The following is a 22508-nucleotide window of genomic DNA, read 5'->3' as shown; positions in this document are numbered from 1 at the left end:
TCAGAATTGTGCCAGTGCTACAGCAAGACCACACAACACCTTAATGTATCAAAGGTAAGAAGAAAAAAATGATTTCAGTCAACTGGATACAGTGTGCAGATGAGAAACACTGCTATTGGTAATAGAAAACTAGCAAATCCTTTTTATTTTAAAGTAGGTTATTTATATTTTGTTTTCATTATGGCTTCTTTTCACTACATATATTTTGTTAGTGCATATGGCTTATGCAGAACAATAAATTTCATTGCTTCATTTTCTTTTTTTTTTAATTTTATTTAAAAGGAAAAAGAGAAAAAACAAAACAAAACAAAACAAATCGGTTTAAGGGTACAAGTAATACAGAACTACAAAAAAAAAAAAAAGTAAGAAATCACCAGTTAATAGATTACACATTATCGTCTTAGAGATAGTTGCTCAAGTCATAGTATCAAAGCATACAAAGTAAACATTCAAACAGAGAGACTGCAAACAGTTGTGTGTTTCATTTTCATACATGTATGGGTATATCAAGTACTTTATCATTCCACTCCTCCAAAACGTTTTAAGTGGAGGATAAATGTGACTGAATCTTTGATGTAACAAGACTACTCTCTCAAACATGTATGAGCAAGAAGACTTGCAGTTTCCTAGAGAGGAGTCTTCAGTTACAGTAAAGGCTTAAGGAAAAAGTAGCTCTGAATTGCTAATAAGAGTCAATCATCCATAGAACTAAATATAAGGAAGTATATGGACATCTGGAATAAAGTAACATAGTTAAAATTTTTCAGTATCTATGTTTTTTTTTTAAACTGAGTGTACTTTCTACATGTAGTTCTAGTTACATACTGTAATCTTTACTGGTCAATTCCACAGAATGCTAAAAATTATCAGGCTTACCTAATCCTAATCCTACTCTTGCATTCTGTTAATTACAAATTTCACTTTCAGCCACCTACCTTTTAGAAATCAAAAACTAAATGTTACTGGTAGTTTCTTGCTGTTTCCTAATGCTGATAACCAGAGTCACAAACCCATAGCATATCTAATTTTATAGTATGTATGTGTCTTTGTACTGTCTTCCTTTCTATTCTCAGCATCATCGCCTGAGCTGCCTGAGTTCAGGCTCTCCTCATTTCTTAGTTGTATGCCCGTAGCATCTAACTGGTCTCTATATCCATGCTGTTAAACTCCTCATCTTGTCTTCCCCCAGAACATTCCCAATTCTGCTCTAAAAGGGAAATTATTAAACTGTGAGCCTAAGAATAACACTGCTTGGATAGAAATTCTGTAATGGTACTACAACACTTCAATTCACAGATAAAAGTAAACAAAAAGCCCTTGGTCACCTCTGTTCCACCTGCTCTTTTAGTATAGTTCTTGTATGCTCTAGGATTCTTGTATTATTTACAATACTAATTTTAGAATGTCATTCTCATTTTTTGAATTATAATAATACATATAGTAATATGTCATGTATTTACCAAAGTGTTCTAACATATTTCTAGAAATAAAACCAAAATGATTTATAGATTATTAGAAAATCAAACAGTGAGCCATTGAAACACTTAAGAGTGAGTGTCATTGACTTAAATTTTTAACTATTATATCTTAGAAGAATTTAAAACCTTTTGTTTACAATAATATGAAAAAGCATAAAACATGTACCTGATTTGTCCTTGAAATTGATTGAAAACTCTGGAAAGTCTTTAAGGTCAAAATCCACCGTGGCACGTATTGCACCTTTGTTTTTTATTACAAATGGAATAATATGGGTAGTGCCAACAAAGGTGCCGTTGAAATGAAACACAGTCTAAAATTTAAAAGAAACAAAATTACTAATAATTGGCTTACTTAAATATATCTACTAAAATATTATCAAGGAACTTATTAACTGCAAAGCAGAATTCCATAAAAGATCACAAATTTCTTCCTCTTCCTCATCTTCTACAGGTAACCAATATCAAATAACATTATTTTTCCCCATCTTCACCTCTTACACTTGTTCTAATGGCATGGAATTAATAAACTATCAATTTTCATTTAGTCTCTAGATTTTGACTTTCATAAGCCTTCTCTCCACAACAGATCCGCTATTAAAGTAATTGAGAGTCTGACCACTTTAATCCATGTCTTAAAATTTAATGATTTCTCCACATCTATAGGACAGTACCCAAGTTCATTATTAAGGCTCATAAAACTCCTCACATTCTGCACTGTGTTCCAGCTTCAATTAGCTCCACTCATATACTAGCATTTAATACTTCTTCAAGCATCATGACTTATCATTTTTAGCCAACACCTGATACTTCAGCCTTCTGTGTCTTAATCATGGAGTCTCTTCTATCAGAAAGGCCATTCCTTGACTAGCAATTGCCTAATAAATTTTTTATGCATCCATCACTGGTGGGTTAAATAAACCACAACTAATCACATAATTCTCAGTAATATTTCTGTTCCTTAAATTTGGTTACACTGTGACACCACATAGTCTGCTTACATATATGAATCTTTTATTTTAAAGAGGGTAAAACTAAACATATCAAAACAGAACAAAGCAGATCAGAAGATAACAACGTGACACCAATTTCAAATCAAGATAATAGGATATCTACCATAATGTCTTTGGTTTTCTTCTAAATAATTGTCCATATCTTCACACAAAATGAATTCATACAAAACAGAACAGCATTTAACTGATCAGAACAGAGTGATGAAAGTATTATAGGCCTTCAAAACCAGGCAATAGGAAAATCAACAATGGCTACCATAAGTCTATCGTTCTCTTCAAAATAGCTGCCCATAGCTTCATGTATGTTGAAAGTAAACAATACAAAACAGGCTAAAACCACTCTGAACAAAAAATAATAGCATTACTGGATTTAACAACATGACATATTGGTATCTGGAATGGATAGAATATTGTCTCCTTTTCTTCAAAATAGCTGTTCATTTCATCACGTATAATATAATCAATTCTCATAAACTGTTTAGGTGAAGTTCTATGCATGTATAAGCCTCTATCTGTATACCTATCTTTCTGTATTAGAGGAAAAACAAACCAAAACAAAACAATTTACTAGAAAAACATGAAACAAGACAAATAACAATAGCAAAGAGCCCCAAACAATCTTTATTGAAGATTTCAGTTCATTTTTACATTTGTAGTACGTGTTGGGACACCTAGCTAATAAATTGTTATTGAACATATTGGAATGCTAGCTCATATACTAAGCATATGCCATGAAATTCTTAAGGCTCCATCTTATGATATATACTATAGATACCCTACAGTTCCTTGATAAAAGAATTATAGAACATTAATGGGAGATTTCATAACATTATTTTGAATGAAAGTACTATATTAGGTTCAATTTGGTACTGTTTGCATCATTTAAATTATCAATGCAAATTTTCATATGCAACTTTGAAAATTCTAAATGAGTGAGAGTCTCATGCTTTATATATGTAAAAAGTTCATTCCTATTCACCCATTATTGTCTTGCTTATGTCTTCATTTGGGTATAATTTCTTATGATTATGGTATATACTCAAAATCAAAATCCTCACATGCTATTATAAGCTAAATGCATTGTGGAAAGTATATTTTGATATTAGAGTATTATTTTTAAAAGCAGCTACACCTAAAACTCAAAATAGTAAGGATATAGTAATAAATACATTTTAATATGAAGTTCTATAAATTATTCAAATTAACTATAACTTGTATGGCATACCCCTAATGATTTTGGACTGAAGACATAAAGTAAAAAAGTCTCAATACTGTCTACTCTTTTAAGGTGGTATACAAATATGGTGTAATAAAACACTCTAGATTCTATCTGATTTCATGTCCAGGAATCACGATAAGCCTTGGATGTGCTAGCTTATTATCTGTAAGTCTGTCTGGGCTGGACAGGAATTCATCACTTGTATTACTTATTAGTCTGTCTGGGCTTAATATGCAAGTTTGAAAATTATACACTTAAAGTAGAATTTCTATTATGCCATTAGAGCACGCAATATCCCTGAAGTCTTCCCTGAGGTAGCCAGCAACTCCTTTCGCTCTAAAATTTCTTCTCAAATTAGTTCAACACTGATATAGTGCTGGGTGTTGAAAAATGAGAGGAAAACAAAAAGAGAGTGTAGATAAACCAAAAATAATATGACAGTTGCTGTGATGAGGATGCTTCAAAACTATAATAAGTCCATAACATCTGTGTCATAACAGGGGTCATGCAGTTTGCTTTGAAGAAACAGAGAAAGTTTCTTTGGATAGATGAGACTAATTCTTATTCTTGAAAGGCTGGCCAGGAAAAAATATGGTGAATTTATAAATTATATTTTTGTGGGTGTGTGCACATGTGTATATCTGTATTCTATCAATTTTAGCGCAAAATTTTGTTTACAGACAATAAATCACAAACTCAATGTGACAGTAGTTCAGAAAATGCAAATCAAGAACACAGTGAGCCATTATTTTAAACTCAATAAACTAAAACTTACATCTAACAATACAATTTGTAGAGCAATGGAATGGTGAGCAAATTGAACTCAAAAATAATTTATAAATTATCTTATAAAGTCAAACATGCACATACTTTGTATCTCAGGAATTATAACTCCTATAAAGGCACTTGAATATAAATAGTTATAACTATTCTTTATATTAACAAAAACCAGAAATGCTTATTGCATGGACAATGGACTGAGTACATAAATTATAGTATGTTTACACAAAATTATTATATAGTAACAACAATGAATAACATAGTTATGTATATTTTACAAGAAAATGAGAGCCACAATAATCAACAGCAACACACCAAAGGTTAGACACATATCTTTATTACAAAACTCAGAAAGGAGCAAACTAATGAATGATTAAAGTATTATACATACAATACTTGATGTCACTCACAAATGATTATCTCAGTACTGGAAAGGATTGTGATGAAGCCTGCAGATGATTTTAATGATATTTTCATTGCTTTGATATCTACACTCAGTAGTGAATTTTTAAAGAAATCATTCATTAGACTGTTGCATCACTTATACATTATACACACTTACATTTATATGTCAAATTATTGCATAATTAACTATGTTTAATAAATAAACGTGTTAACTTGTGACATATTCAGCACACTCATAAATTGACCACACATATAGGTAACATACTCACCGGCTCAATTTCAATATCAGCCATTTCACCAAATCCACCAATTCTAAGGTCTATAATATTTGCACAGCGAATAGCAACCTTATTTAGAAGAAATACAAAAGTTTGCAGAAACCATATTAAAATACAATCATATACTGCTAAAATTATGTAGAATTTATATAACAGTTCATAATTTAAATCAGTAGCATAATATAAATGCACAAAATATATTATGGAAATTTCCTGCACATTTCTTGTGATATTTCTGTGAAGAATGTGCATCCAGTAAAAACCACCACAAGTGAGAAACCACCTAAGAAATCAAGGTGATGAATTCGGTCTTCCACAGAATTAGTGACACCATTCACAGGTAAAAAAAAAAAAAAAAACTAACCAACAAAATACCGCTTTCCAGAATCGTTTCTGAAATCAATATGCCAACTCGTCTTATTAAAATTACTATGTTCCTAAAATAGTATTCCAATATTTTATTTAAATGTATATAATACTCAAAATATTTGACTAAAATCATAAGAATAATAATTTAGACATTCAGAAGAAATTACATATTCACAAGTTTTTCATTAACTTTATATAAATCTCAAAAGCTATGGGATAATTTTATTCACTGCTTCATCATTATTTACTTATTGAAGTCTTCTAGATGTCTTAATTTATTCATCATCCTAGACTATTGTTTCCTTTATCTTCTGATTTCCAGAGATTTATAAAATGCCCTGAATACTATGACCAGTCACAAATACATAATACCTGAATGCATACATTCATTTACCTATCTGACAATCCCCTCTAATCCCTTCTTTTTCACTCATTTGCAAAGACAAGAGTTCCAAAATATCACATTACAGATATTGACAAGCTTTGATATATAATGAATTCCTGAGCAACTTCAACTCAAACTATTTTCACCTCCATTCAAATTCTTCCAATGTATATCATTCCAACATTTCAATTAATAATACATTTGACCCATTTCTATTCTTCAAGGTCTTTCTAAAGACATTAAAACTTCACTGTCACCTCTAAGATTAATCCTTAGCCTCTATAGTAGTACATACAGTCTATGTGATTATTTATGCATCATATATCTCTATGTAGTGATCCAAAAGATGTTTTCAACTGAAACAAGCATTTCCATTTAAAATCTGCCATTCATCTTTTGATCTTTCCACACTGATTCTTATCACTATCTCACCAATGACTCCCCCTCTCATTTATATGTGTTTTTCAACAACCAAAACTTATGTAGTCATCTGTTAAATTTCACTAGAAATTGCCTGGAGTCTGATTTCTTAAAGAATAATGTTATTTTTTTTTCTTGCCTGGACATCTTCATTGGCCTCAGAACTCTGTAACTAATATTATTAATCCTAGTTTATGGCTCTATTAACAATATGATCTCTGAGAAATAAAAATATCATTGCCAAATGTTCATGGTGAAAATTCCTAGCTTGCAAGATGAAGACTCCACTTCCTAACGTCAGTAAGATGCTGTGTTATCTAAAACTTACACAGATTTCTAAGTACATCTTTCTCCTTATCATTTATGCAGTCTGTAAATTTAGTCATGCTATATGTCTTCTCATATATGCCTTGTACCTGTTTCTCTCTTAAGCCTAAACATATGCTACTGACTCTTTCCTAAAGAGTCTAACCTCCTTTCTTCTCTCAAGTCATTATTCCCTTTAAACCCATCTGATTATGTTTTATTACTTTATGAAAAAGAAAAATTTATTACAAAATAAGACAATAAATAGTTAATACATCATGTGTTCTAATATTATAAGTAGTTATCCGATTCTTAACTTGTTTCCTTTTTTCTTTTATTTTAAATAATTTTATTAGTATATTTGTAATACATAATATATATGTTAATCATGGAAATTGGTTCTTACATATATCACATTTTGATTCTTTTTTCTTCCCCTATCCCCCATATCTTCCCTATTCCCAGATCTCATTCCCATCGACAAAAATTTTTTCTCGCTGTTTCCTAGCATCTAATTTTTATTTTTAACTTTAAATTATATTTTGGATTTATCATATATGATGAACTATGTGATATCTAACATGTGTCTAATTTAGTTCACCTAGCATTAAAAACTTTGGATAATTATTATATTTTCTTAAAATGACTCAAATGTATCCTTATTTATGGCTGAGTAATACATATTGCATTTTCTTTATCAATTCATCTATCAGTTGGCATCATACCGACTGCTTCCAAGGTTTAGCTATTATAAGCAAATCTCTAATATTTTAAGCCTAGATTCCTGCATCCCTTAGCCCGCTATATTTTTCCACTGTAGCACTTATACTATATTTTAACTGGTGATTGATTTCTAGGACTGTCTCATCAGTTTATAAATTCTTTGGGATTAAAACATTAATTATTTTGCATTGTTAGCATCTACAACACAGATTGGTGTATGCCATGAATGATAAATGTGTGAATAAATAAAGTTCATTATTTTATAATATTACAAAAAGTAACAGTGGTAAAAATATAACTCTACAATGCATTGAAAATTGATTTTAGTAAAATCTTATTTTTATTTTCTCCAGAATATTATATAAAAACTTATGACCAAGTCTCAAATAATATAACATAATGTATAATTTATAAATTTCTTTCAACACATTGATAGTTATAAAAATATGTTAGCATTTTCAGCTTATTTTGGGGTCATGAGAATCAATGTTCATTAAATTAAGATGCATATTGCTTAATCACTTATAGTTATGATAATTTTAAAAACAAAATGGAGAATATAACTAAAGCCATTCACTTTTTGAATGATAGTTACATGTACAATTTCTAATGTGAGAAAATACAAATAACTAATCACCATATTGAAGAATAAATGTATTCTATTCCTTTAGTTTTATAACTGAATAAAAGTTTGCACACTGTGGTCTTACGTGTTTTATTTGTTCTGTAGAAATACAGTTTTGGGCAATACCTAAAATCAAAGAAATGTCTTTGCAATTGCATAATTCCTCAAAAATATAGCTGTAAAATTTTTGTGTTATACTATTTGGACCTTATTAATGAATATAATTTGTATACAATGCATATCTTTATCAAAACTCTTTAGAATTACTTATTATAATTGTTGATTTTTCCTAAGCTACCTAATGTTATGAAAAACCCACCCCCTTTGCTATTACCAGTGAGGTTTTGGCAGACTCAGGGTTGCCAAATAGCACCATAATTTTATGCATCTCATATTGATGAAAGATATACATTTCAGCTTAGTAGAAATTCCCATTGCCAACTTCCACCACCCACATTTCCTGTAAATACCCATAAAGCTGTGCTGTACCTAATTTTATATGATTTAAATAAATTTTCTTAAGTTTTACACATCTAAAATATTTCATATATCTGTTGAGCTAACTCAATTTCTACAAAAATAATAGAAAATTTAAAAATTGCCTTTCAGTGTCATAGCTTCATAATTCTTCCTTGACAGATCAAAGTAGTTTTTCTAAGAATGAAAGTGTGCAATATTTTATAATAATATACCCACTACTTTAAATATTTTACAGAATCAAAAAAATCAGTATAGGTTTATGGTGTAGAAACACCTACGGATAGACATACCTTGGCTTTTGTATCAAATTTTTCTGCAACAGAGGGTTTACAGGAGATGTGAAGAACAGTTATTCCCCCGAATGGAATTATTCCTTGTGATGGAGTAATATTAATGGTAGACAAAAGACTCTGGTCACAAACCTGTAATTGAAAATTTGTATAAATGCTACACAATGTTTAAAATTATTACTTCAAAGCTTCACTGGGAAGCATCCATACTACTACTTAGAGAGAATACCTGGGCACAGGACATGAAGCGGTTTTGTAATATTGTTTTAAAATATCAGAGTTTGAATCTGCCACAAGAAATTTAACATACAGTATGGGCATTTTCTGATTTAAATAGAAAGAAAAGTTTATTTCCAGCTGTACTTTCAAAATTGCAAAGCTTAAATGAATGAGATATGTCTTAATGATGATGAGAACATTCTAGACAAAGTTAAGTATCACGGGTTTCCCGGTTCCTAAAGATTAAAAGCATCAGTTGGTGAGAAGACAAGAGACGGAAGCAATCTTTCCTTTTCTTATCACCTTGATAGAAGGTCTAATTCTAAGATATCATTTTGATTTTCAAATATATTATAAGTAACTTACCAAGGCTTTATGTGTAATTTGCTAGAGATCAATTTAAATCTATGTAGCAACTTTAAATCTAGAATAATTTAAAAGGTAACTTATCAAAATATTTTAGGAACATGCAGCCAAATAGATTATTTAGGCAGGGATTAATTCTGAAGCAGCAAAGCAGAAAAGGATTTTTTTCAATTATTTTGGAAAGAGTTCATTTAATTGAAAAAGACATGTTAATGTAAAGCCTGAATGAAAGATTTCACATGCTATCCTCTATTACTACTAATGAGGTATGGGTCTAAATATACTTTTTTATTAAAAAAAATCTCAACACCAATATTCCCTCACTCCATTTAGATAAGAATCAATGACTATAAATAGACTATCTTCAGAATGGTATCCATGATATTAGATCAGCACAGACTATAGAATGAAAACAAAGAGAAACATGTAACTAATTATATAATGAAGTATTAATTTTAACATATATAGTTAAAACATTTTTCTAACATTTTTAAAAATAAAATTAAATAGCAGACCAAAGGAGAAAAACAGGGAAGAGGAAAAGACAGGAAGTATCTAAAAAGGAAAGAAGGAAGGGAAAGAAACAATGCTTACAGAAAATTAAAGGGACAAACCCATTTAGTTGTATTCAGAAATTTTTTACGCAAAAATGATTTTAAAATGACTACAAATCTATTTATTACGAGCACAGTATTATCTTCAGATGATTGATCACACCAAAAAACTGATTCAAATCATATGTACTGATTCAAATAAGAAATGATCGAAAATTTTTATTACCTTGAAAAATGCATGGTTTTGTCCGACATTATGAAGAATGGCTTTCTTCCAAGTTGTTAATCCTTGAGGACTATTATTGAACAATATCCTTGGCTCCAAAAATGTGACTGTAGTTTTACCAACCTTGTAATGAGAGGAAGAAAAGGAAAAAGCAGTAAGTGTAAATAAACGCTTAATTATTTTTTTCAGAAAAAGAAATGTTTTAATTGCAAATATATTAACTAAAGGTATAAATGTTTTAAAAATTGTTATATATTTACACAAAGATAGTCATAAGAACAATAATAGAAAATTATATTAGCTATTTTTGTGATACTGGAGATTTAACCTGCAGAATGAGTTATATCTTAGTTCATTTAAGAACATAATTTCAAGATAATATCTTGCTAAATTGCAAGACTGGCCTGATTTTATGTTTTTTCTATCCCAGCCTACTGGGTGACTGGAATTATGGGTATGTGTCATTATGCCTGGCTATGTTAGCTAAACCTCTGAAATAACTTATTTCCCTATTAGCAGTATAAAAGTTTAAGTCAGGGTAAAGTCATGCAATTGGATATTATTCAGGAGGGAAATTAAATTTTCTACAATCAAATGCATCAACCTAAATTATTATAAATTTAATGATCAAAAGAAGCCATGCATGAAAGAGCATATAGGGCTTGATTACATGTATATGAAGTTCAGAGTCAGAACTAACATACAATTATAAAAGTAAGAATACTGGTGACCCTAGGAGGAACTCTGACAGAAATGTTAACTAAGATTGATGAGGGTCTTTTGTAATATAAACCGTGCTCTTTCTTGATCAAGCTGACCTTGTAGCGATTTACAAAGTGTTACAAATTTGTGAAGACTTGAGTGTGCTCCATTCCTGAATGCATCCATTAATAGATAGTTCATTTAAGAACATAAAAAGTTATTAAGCAATTTCTACGTAAGGAAAATCAGAAGTCAGCTTATTTCAGTCTTGAGGTAGAATAAAAAATACTGTGTTCTGTCATTTTCCATCACTTCAGTTGGTAAATTTCTCATAACTTTAGGCTACAAGTTTCTTCCCAGCTAAAACATGAAGGAACACTATCATATCCTGGAAATAGCGAGGGAAGTTTATAAACTTGCATTTATCTTATTTTAAATTTTTAGTAACACTGGATGGGAATTTTGACACACAAAATATACCCTTAATGAGAAAAAAATTAAAAAAACAGAAAAGAAAAGAAACAGAAATAAACTAAAAAATTATTTATTGTGTCTTTAATTTTACTCATATATTGAAAAAGTATATTCTACAAAAGTAAACTTTTATTTTTTTGCTATGTAAATTGAAGGATCAAGCTTATACTGAATTATTAGCTACTGCTACTACAATATGAATAGTGCAATATAGTAGGGCCAAATATAATTATATTTTTCTTTGCTGTCTATGAACGAATAATTTTTATTTCAAGTGGCTCACTTGATGTTATTATGTATTTATAGAGTCTCTTACACTCTACTATTTTTTTTAAATCTCTTGAATTTGAGTTAATTCTAATTAATATAACATTATTTTTTATTGAAGCCTTCATTAATGGTAGACAAGAGGATCCTTGAAAGACCTAATATGATTTGGTTAATTAAATATGGCATAAAAAGTCAGTTTTTCCATACACTGCATATTTATACATACGTGATACATACTCATACGCAAATACTCAAAAATTATGAGTATCAAGATAAAAATTAGTTCAAGAGAAATAATTACATTTGCAATACATTGTAGAGTTAATATATTTCCATCAATGACATGAAGAATAAATTTGCCTCTTTCTGGAGAAGTGAAACCTGGGTGCCATGTTATTTCACATTCCAGTGACGAATATGCTTCAACAATGCCTACAGAGAATATATGAAGAAAAGAAAATGTATATCACACTTGTATTAAACTGATTTTTGTTGTTACTGAAAATCACAGCTGACCTAAAAGTGCAATGTCATTATATTACTAATTATTAAAATTGAATTCTATAATAAGAAAATGATAAGTGAGATAATATTGAGTTAACACAATCTTATATAAGCTGTTTAATATATAGTTACAGGAAATGACTAAAATATAATATTATACCATACTTCTCAACTTTAATAGTCAAATGAAAATATATGACAAAGATATGTCAACATTTAAAACACAATAACAAAAATTGTCAATGAAGCAAATATTATAGGATTAGAGAAGGCTCCAAATACAAAATACAAAAGTCATTCATCCTTCATCAATGTATTTCCTCTATTTGCCAAATTTCTTAAAAATTCATCAACATCAGTCAACTTTCAAAGGAATTACCATTATTCAAAATTATATTTTGATATGTATAAACCCCAACAAGAGATATAAAATCACATATAGTTATTAGTAACTAACATATTTCTATAATTAAAATGCACTGAAAACTCATGTGGTATCAGGAATGCTTGGTGTGAGATAGTTCACTTATTTATATTCATCATCTCCTTTGGAGTAAGGAATAGCATATTTACGGGGAAATTACTTCCTTCTTCCTTCGGGAGGAGGCTCTGAAATTCAGGGGTACTGGACACTGAATGAGAGAGAAGAATGATTATCATAAACTTTAGCTTGGGTCAATTGGGTTGTTATAGGAATACAACAACACATGCAAAGATATTATCAGTGCATGATGCTTAGAAAGCACACAGGGTCAGATATCACTAACTTTTTTGAATGCCAACACTACTTTAGGCACACTAACTTAAAAAAGGAAGTGAGCTATTTATGGAGGAACTAGCAGTCCAGTGAAGGTTTATCAGGATTGCATTTGACTGTAACAAAAAGTTCTGTCATGGGAGATTAAAAAGTTATGGGTCTATATTATGTGATAAAAAAGTCTGAAGATAAAACTTTCAGAGCTATCTTAACAGATTTACAATGACTTGAAGAACCAATTTGCCTCCTATCTACCTATACCGCTCTTCCTTAGTATGTGGCCTTCTAAACGCAGAAAGGCATTCTATGGCATATGGCTAGAAGAGCATAAATGCTACTGCAAGTCTTCCTGGTTCAAGATTCAAATTTGCCATTTACTAGCTTAGAAATTGGGCAATTCAATGGATTCCTTTAAAGATATGAAAAATACCCAACTCAAAGTATCATTCTTAATATTAGACAAATATATATACATAAATATATAATACATATTAAATAGTATCAGTTATAAAGCAAATATATTTGTTATATATATAATATGAATGTATACATACCATTAAATGTATGTGTGTATATATATATATATATATATATATAATACATGCATATTTACACACAAAAAACAAAAGAAAATTTCTATTCATATGGATTTTTTTTAGCTTTGAAAAATTTTATTAGTTTATTTACATCACATGCAGTCTACAGTCATTTTAGAGAGGGGATACATGTATGTACCACAGTTTGCTTCTTTTTTAATCCCCTTCCTTCTCCTCACTCTCCTTCCTCTAATTCCCCTATTCCAATTTTAACTCTTATTGATATTATTAATCTTAGCTCATATGACATGTAATATTTACATTCACTGAGGTTATTAGATTCCTTTATATGGTATATCTTTATTCTACGTTTTCCCCTTCCTTTCCTCTTACCCCTATCCCTTCAGGTCATTTTTCTATTGCAAGAGATTCATCCTCTTGTCTACCTCTAATCAACCCTTTTAAATTATGTTTTTTTTAATTTATTAGTACATGTTTGTAGTACATGTTCTTTATGATCATCTTAGGGATTTGGTACATGTACATACTACAGCTTGTTTTTGTTTAATCCTCTTCCCCTTTCCTGTATTTCTCCTCCATCTTTGTCTAATTCCCCTATCTCGACTTTTACTCTTGATGCTATTACTAATCTTAGCTCACGTTATGGCATGTAATGTTTGCATACATTGAGGTATTAAGTTCCTGTACATGGCATATCTTTATTGTACTAACTTTTCCTTCTCCTCTTCCTCACCCCTCATCCATGAGCCCTTCAACCACTTTGCTATTGTAAGATTCTTCTACTTGTTCCCTTCTATCATTTATTATTCTTTTTTGTACATTGCTTCACCTAAATGAGAGATATCATATAGTATTTTAACTCAAGCGCCAAGTTTATTTCACTCAGAATTATATTTTCCAGATGCACCCATTTTCCTACAAATGCCTCAAATTTGTTGTTCTTCATAACAGTGTAGTATCTTGCTATATATATATAGATACCATATTTTCTTGTTCAATAATCTCTTAATGGATATACAGTTTGTTTTAGGAATCAGCTATTATGAATTGTGTCATTATGAATACGGGCATGCAAGTATTGCTGTAGCAGGTCTTAAGCTTTTTGGAGAAGATAGCTAGCAGGGGATCACTGCTTCATATGGAAATTGTATTTCAATGTTTTGAGAAATCTCTATACTGATTTCCATAATGGTTATGCTAGTTTACATTCCCACCAATAAACTAGGGTTCTTTTTTTTTTTTTTACTACAGCCATGTCAGCATTATTGATTTTGTAATGACTGCCAATCTCTTTCCAAAGTAAGATGTAAGTTTAACAAAGTTTTAATTTGTTAAATGTTGAACATTTTTCCCCATGTTTGTTGAACATTTGCATTTCTTCCTCTGTAAAGAGTCAATACGTATCTGTTATCCATTTCTTGAGCTCTTCATATTCCAGATGTTAGCCCTCTGTCTGAGGAGCACTGGCAAAATTTTTTCCCATTCTGTGTTAATTCTTCTAGTTGATTATTTTTCTATACAGGGGATTTTATGTCTGATATAATCCTATTTGTTGATTTCTGCCACTATTTCTTGTGCAATTGGGGTTCCTTTTAGAAAACCTTTTCCTACATTTATGCCTTCATGGTAAACTTCAAGATAAATCTGATTGGAAAATACAAAGAATTTCACCACATACAGTTATGGAAACAATTCAAAAAGAAAAGACAACATTGATAAACATAAATACACCAAACCCCACAGTACCTATATTCATAAAAGAAAGTTACTGAAATTAAAAGATAAAACAAACATTAATGTGACCATAAGAGGGGGTTTTAACACCCCACTTTCACAAAGAAATAAATAAAACAAAAATTCAACATAGAGGGAAGGAGAAAGGTAGGAAGGGAAAAGAATAAAAAAAGATAAAGAAAAATGGAAACAAAGCTTTTGTAAGTCTAAGGAGAGGAAGAAGAGTTTAAAGGAGGGGAGAGGAATGGCAATAAAAGAATCAGGATATATCATGTATAGATATAAATTCTCTATGATGAATATGATCATGATGCCCATCTAAAATATAACAATAAACTTAATTAATTCAAAAATATTAGCTCTAAGCCACATCTTTGAACATATGTACTTAACAGGTATTTACAGAGTATTCCAAGCCTCTACAACAAAATAGCCATCCTTTTCCACAACACATACTACTTTCTCTAAGATAGATCACATAGTATTCCACAAAGCCTGCTTACATAAATATAAAAGAATTGAAATCGTCCATGCATACTATCAGACTACTGTGTAATGAAGACAAAAATCAACGACAGAAGAAGTTTCAGAAAAGGCAAAAGTTCCTGAAAAATTAACAGTATATTTCTAAACAAGTAATGTCCAAATAAGAAATAAAAGAAAAAAAATTTAAAAAATTTTTGAACTGTATGACAATGATTTTACAACTTACCAACACCTCTAGGTGCCACAAAGCAATTATAAAAGGAAAACTCATTGCAATCAGTGCCCACACTGGGAAAAACCAAGCCCAAATAAATACACTTACTTGAAATCTTAACATACTTGAAAAACAACAAACCAGTCCCAAAACAAAATTAAAGAGGGAAATTATAAAGATTAAACCAAAAATCAATGAGATTGAGAGTGAAAAATAAAAGAAATGAAAATATTGATCATTGAAAGAATAAATAAAATAGATAAGCCCTTAGTCAGACTTACCAAGAGAAAAAGACTCACATCACTGCAATTAGAAATGAAAAATAGTTGAAATCACAACAGTCACTGTTGAAATTCATAAGACAGTAGCTACTTTGAAAAATTATATTTCTTAAATTAGCATATTTTGAAGAAATAGACAGATCTCTAAATGCATGAAAATTACAAAAGTAACCCAATAAAGGGGCTGGGGATTTAGCTCAGCGGCATAAGTGCCTGCCTTGCAAGCAGGCAGTTGTGAGTTCGATCCCTGGTACTGATAAAAAAAAAGTAACCCAAAAAGCCATAGACATGTTCAACAACCCAATATCATGCAATGAAATTGAGACAGTAGTTAATAACCCACCAGCTAAAAAAAGCCCTGGACCCAATGGATTCACACTTAAATTCTACAAGACCTTTAAGAATATTCTGTCTACAATACTGCTCAAGCTCTTGAAAGAAATGGAAAGGGATGAGTGCTCTGAAATTTATTTATGGAAGCCAGTATTATCCTGATTGCAAAACTGGGCAAGGACTGAATTAAAAAGGAACACTATAAGCCCATCACTTTAATGGATGTATATGTAAAAATTTTCAGCAAGATATTAGCAAATAGAATATTTATGATGATTTTAGCAGTGTACCATCATAAAGATCATGGTCATCCCAGAGATACAGGGATGTTTCAACACAAGTAAGTCCATAAATATAATACATTTCATAAACAGCAGCAAGGTGAAAAAATATATGATCATGTCAACAGATGGAGAAAAGGTCTTCAACGAAATCCAACACCCCTTCATGATAAAACTATAAAGAAAATTGTTATAGAAAGATATTGACTGAATATGATAAAACTATGTATAACAAACCAACAACCAAGTAGGAAAAACTAAAAGCATTCTTCTTAAAATCAGGAGCAAGAAATGGTTACCCACTATTACCACTTATATTCAACATAGTACTTGAAAAATAGCCATAGCAAAAAAATAGCCACACAGAAGAAATACACAGGAAAGGGGTACATATAAGAAAGGAAGCACTCAAATTACCAATATTATTAGATGACATGATACTTTACATAGAAGGCCCAAAGATGACACCAGAACCTCTTAGAATCACTAAACAACTTCTAAAATGCAGCAGATACCTGATCAACTTGCCAAAATCATTAGCATATGTGTACGCCAATAATGAACACGATGAAAAGGAACTCTGGAAAACAGTATCATTCTCAGCTGCACCAAGAAAAATCAAACACCTAGGAATTAACATAACCAAAGAAGTGAAAGACCTCTACCAAAGAAGTGAAAGACTCTGAAAAAGGAGACTGAAGAGGATATCATAAAATAGAAAGATAATCTATACACCTGTATAGGCAGAATAATGTCAAAATGGCCGTATCTCCAAATTGTTATACAGATTCATTGTAGTCCAAATCTAAATACTGATGGCATACCTACAGAATAAGAAAACAATTACTAAAATTTATATGGAATGAGAAGAGACTCATAAAAAAACAAAGTAATTTTGGGCAATAATGGTAAAGCAGGAAGCCTAATAGCATCTGACTTCAAGCTATACTCCAAAGCAATAGTGATAAAAATGGCAAGTTATTGTAATAAAAGCAGATACATATGTCAATAAAACAAATAGAGAATAAACAAACATCCCAAGACCCAATTCGACTATTTGATACTCAACAAAATGTCTAAAAATCATATACTGGACAAAAGAAAAAAATGAAAATTTAATGTCACCATGATATATATGCACCCATATTTATAGTATCACAATTTGTGATAGCTAAATCTTGGAAACAACCAAAATGCTCATCAACTGCAGAATGCATGAAAAAATGTGGTATTTTTATACAATGGAATATTACTCAGCTATTAAAAGGGGTATCTTGAGGAGTTTATAGATAAACGGAGGCAAGTTGAGACTATCCACATATGTGAAATAAATCAGACTCACATTTGTAAAAATAATATTGTCTCTCAAGAGTAAAAATAATAATAATTAAAAACTGAAAAAGTAATAAGATCCAAAACATTTAATAGATATTGTAATAAGGAAATAGAATAAGTGCTCAAAAGAAAAGAACAACTTGTAGAAATACACATATAATAGTATGTATGTTTAAGTGTGTAAGATAGGTAATTATATTACTAAGTTTCTGATAGTTCATCAAGAGAATAGTTTGTGCTGTCATTGTTTATCTGTTCACTTTTTATGGTTTTGTAACTTGAACAACTACTTCTAAGACAACAATATGCAATAGAACAACTAGAGATGATTTCTTAATGTTATTTTTTAAAATTCTGTCAGTTTGTTCATTTTTATGCTTTGATTTTATAACTTGAACTACCTCTAAGATAACAATATGGAATTTATCAACTAGAGTTGATATCTTAAGGCTATTTTTTTGAAATTCTGTATCATTTTTACCAATTTTTCTGTTTTGTTTTTATTTTAATAGAAAAAAAGAAAGACAGTCAATCCACAGTGATTGGGAAAACTATCTCTTTGCAGAAGACTGAAACGGGACATTTATCTTTCACTATGTACCAAACATGAAATCAAAATGGATCAATGATCTAAACATTAAAACGGAAACATTAAACCTGCTGGAAGATAAAACGGGTGAAACACCTGAAGGCTTAGATGTCCAAATGCCTTTGATAAAAGAAGCTGGGAAAAGAGCTTTCTCTCTAAGAACTTTATTGATTCAAGCAAAATGCAGTTCTTCTTAGGAAGAGGAATGATATTATATTTGAGTTCATCAAAGTTCAAAACAAATCACTTATAATTAAATGTTTTAAATAACAAAATAAATGCACAATGAGATCAAAATGAAGGGTGAATTTACAACACAGGAAATAGAGGAAGTGTTATTTGAAATGTGATATGAAAAATGAATTGGATCTTTACAGGTCAACAATGCATGAGGAAGCATAGTCATCACCACATTTGAGTACAGGAAGAGACAGGTATGAGGAAGATAATAAAAGGAACTAACTTGGACAAAGAAGATTCAGTGCTAGAAATAAAGCCATTTGATTGCCCTGAGAAAAGGTGAAACTAAAATGGCGGCTTGCTAGGGGATCGGCAGAGAGTCTCTCTGGAGATATCATATTAGAAGCTAGAATATGACAACATGGAGAGGGCCAGACAAATGGATAATGATTCTTATTAACCAAGACAGTGCACCTGAAGGATTTAAAGTCGTGCTGAGACTGTGAAGGCTGGTAATGGGAGGGTGCAAATCCCGTGCCTTTAAATCAACAAACTGACCCATGGACCCAACAGGAAAAGCTGGGTTGGCTTTTGGTGACTGCTGGAAACTGAGACCTGGGATCCCTAGAAGCAGCTAGGACTGCCCCACTGCACCAGAAGAGATCGTGAAAGGCTCTGGAGCTCCAAAGCCGAACACTGAGCAGATTTCTGACCATTCCGAGCTGTGCCGGGAGTGCAGGAAAGGTGGGCGGCATGGTGTGCGGTGGACCCGGGAAGAGGATCTGTGCTGGTCCCTGGTGAGTACTGGGGACCCCGAGGCTGCTGGGGTTGGCCAGAGAACATCTTGGAACTGGGCAGTGCCCGCCACCACGGGGACATCAATAACACAGAGTCTGGTGGCAGCCATCTTAGAGTTGGGCAGAACCTACAGCTCGGTGGCATCACTGAGTCCCCCTGTAGGGAGGGCTGGTGGAAGACATCTTGAAATTGGGCAGAGCCTGAGTGCGTGCTGGCTTCAGCGTCCTACGGAGAACTAGTGGGAGACATCTTGGATTTGGGCAGATCTGCTGTTCTGGTGCTCCTGTCACAGAGAGGTCTGGAAGAGAACAGCTGGGATTTGGGCAGAACCCTGTGCCATAGTGACATTAGTCAGCTGCTTCTAGTACAGAGAGAACTGGCAGGAGCTACTGGGGCTAAACCAAGCCTCTGCTTGGGGCACAATAACCAGATACAAAATAGTCACAACTTAGTGACATGCAGAAAGTACAGCCTAATTTATGGATTGACTGGTGCAGAGGCTGGAGGCTAGCCTGTATCGCCCCTGCATCCCAGCCTACCCCAGATAACAGCAAATTGGGGAGGACAGCAAAAACTCAAGTCAGCACGCTTCTGAAAGACCCTAAGCAATTCGGAGAGGGCCAGAGAACCCCAGGACAGCCTGAAAGAAACCAGAAACATGACAAGAGATAAAAATAAAAAAAAAATCTCCAGCTGCCCAACATGAGAAAATAAGCCCAGGATAAGTAAATACTGAAGAGAACAAGCACCGTAACCATCCATTGCTCGACACAGCATCAGCCGAAATTAAAAAGTACCTTCATGATCTCATAGATAAATTTAAAGCTGTACTCCTGATCCAAGTGAGGCAAGATATAAAGAGATTAATTAAAGAAATGACAAGCCCCGCCCAAGAGAACACAGATGGAAGAACTGAGGAAATCAGAAAAGAGAAACTTCTGAAGAAGAATTTAAACATAACTTAGAATACATGAAACAGATCCAAAGAGAATATCAGGAAACTAAAAACTCCATTGAACAATGGCAAAATGCCTTGACAGAAACTAAAGACAGCCTTTTGAAACTTGAAGAGAGATTTATGGCATATGATCGTGAAAGAAAAAGCCTCTTAAAAATAACAAGGAACCAGAAAGAAGCAATTCAAAAACTAGAAGATGACAAAAAGATATATAACTTAAGAATAAAGAATGTGAGTGAGGAAGCAGGAGCAACCAAAAATGAAATACAAAGAATATTCACAGATATATTAAAGCAAAATTTCCCATGTATAGCAAAAAGAAATGATATCCAGATAAAAGAGGCATACAGAACACCAGCTACCTACAACCAAAACAGATCTACACCTAGACATATAATAATCAAGATTCCAGAAATCCACCAAAAGAACAGAATATTAAAAGCAGCCAGAGAAAAGATGCAGATTACCTACAATGGGAAAACTATCAAAATAACAGCAGACTTATCAACACAAACTCTTAAGTCAAGAAGGGAGTGGGGAGAAATATTCCAAGTCCTGAAAGAAAATAATATGCAACCGAAGCTCATATACCCGTCAAAATTCTCTCTTCAAAATTAATGGAGAAATAAGATACTTTCAAGACAAGGAGGAACTGTGGGAGTTTGTGGCCACCAATCCAACCCTAAAGAGAGTGCTGAAGGACATTACAGAGAAAGAGAGGAAGAGATACCAGGATTCCAGCAACAGTGACAGAGAGGCCTCAGTGAACAGGGCAGACAGTGGAATGAGGGAATAAGGTAGACAAATTATAGCAGAAAAGTGGAGTAGCAGACATGAGGCAGAGATGGTAAGCTATAGTCTTTAGTATAGACAGCTCTGAAACTCTATAAAAAAAGGCAGAGGTCATTGTTAATGGTGTAAAAGGATTTAAAAGACACAGTAGTCTTATTATCATATTTAGTTTGAACTTAATTAGTTCTGGTCTGTCCATTCATGTCAGATTTGAGGGCACAGACATCTTGACCCAAGAATAGCAGGTAATATCATGGTAACTATCCTTACTTTCCTATTAACTTAAACTGAAATCCTGTATTACTTACATTGTCTTACTATGACTGATCTTAATTGAATCTGAATCATAAGACTATGGGTTGCCCTTGGCTGATTTTATTTGAAATTGGTATGCTTATTAGTATCAACCCTAAAAGTAGAGGCAACTACTCTGAGGATGACAAGATGTAAAGGATATCCATACTGGTATTAATTAGTAACAGCTCTCAAATCCTACAATGCTGTCAAAATTAAGTTTTTAGAAAAACAGGTGATACTATATTTAACTATAATAATCCAGTGTTGTGGTCAAATCTATTGAAAATAACAAGAGAAAACATAGTAACTACAGTAACTAACTGATCTATATTGTGGTCTTATATGTCTTATCCATGGCATATTTTTCTAGGAAATTGTTTTGCTGTCTTGCTATGTATGACTTGGTTTTCCCTATAATACAGAGAGGATAGATATATGTAGAAATTCACATAAATTCTAGCAATACTATTGTTCGCTGATTAGAATGACATTGGACTGGTTTCTTGAATTCAATTTCAGCATATATAGAGATGGGGACAGCTATCATGAAGAGAATGAGAGATGCGATGGTAGTTACTATTGTCTTCCCTAATTTGGAACTTGATGACCTAAAAAGCCTCCAATGATTTGATTAGTTCTATAATATGCAATAAGTATATAAAGTGGGTGAAGATGGGGACAACTATTTGTAAGAAACTAGAGACAGTTAGATAGACAATGAAGATCTCCAGTGGACTCACTTTGAAATCTGTATTTCTTTAAATTTTTTTTAACTGCTTTGTTCTGTTTTGATATGTTTAATCTTACCCTCTTTGAGATGTAAAACAAATGTG

The 22508-nt window shown here is 31.9% G+C and overlaps 1 protein-coding gene across 6 annotated transcripts in view; it reads right to left on the bottom strand.

Moving 5' to 3' along the window:
* The window catches only part of Cfap47 (cilia and flagella associated protein 47), a 386549-nt gene that overhangs the window by 309341 nt on the left and 54700 nt on the right, over positions 1-22508 (bottom strand). For all 6 annotated transcript variants that reach the window (XM_063245680.1, XM_063245681.1, XM_063245682.1 and 3 more), the window contains 5 exons: positions 11881-12011; positions 10134-10256; positions 8769-8900; positions 5162-5239; positions 1645-1789 (listed from right to left, as the gene is read on the bottom strand). In XM_063245680.1, coding sequence (XP_063101750.1) covers positions 1645-1789; positions 5162-5239; positions 8769-8900; positions 10134-10256; positions 11881-12011 — 609 coding nt within the window. The remainder of the gene's footprint in view (positions 1-1644; positions 1790-5161; positions 5240-8768; positions 8901-10133; positions 10257-11880; positions 12012-22508) is intronic.

The sequence above is a fragment of the Cavia porcellus genome, unplaced genomic scaffold, assembly GCF_034190915.1.
Source record: "Cavia porcellus strain 051 isolate PalLab524CR breed Dunkin Hartley unplaced genomic scaffold, mCavPor4.1 scaffold_3, whole genome shotgun sequence".
NCBI classification, from domain to species: Eukaryota; Metazoa; Chordata; class Mammalia; order Rodentia; family Caviidae; genus Cavia; species Cavia porcellus.
This window is presented reverse-complemented; position numbering and strand designations above follow the sequence as displayed.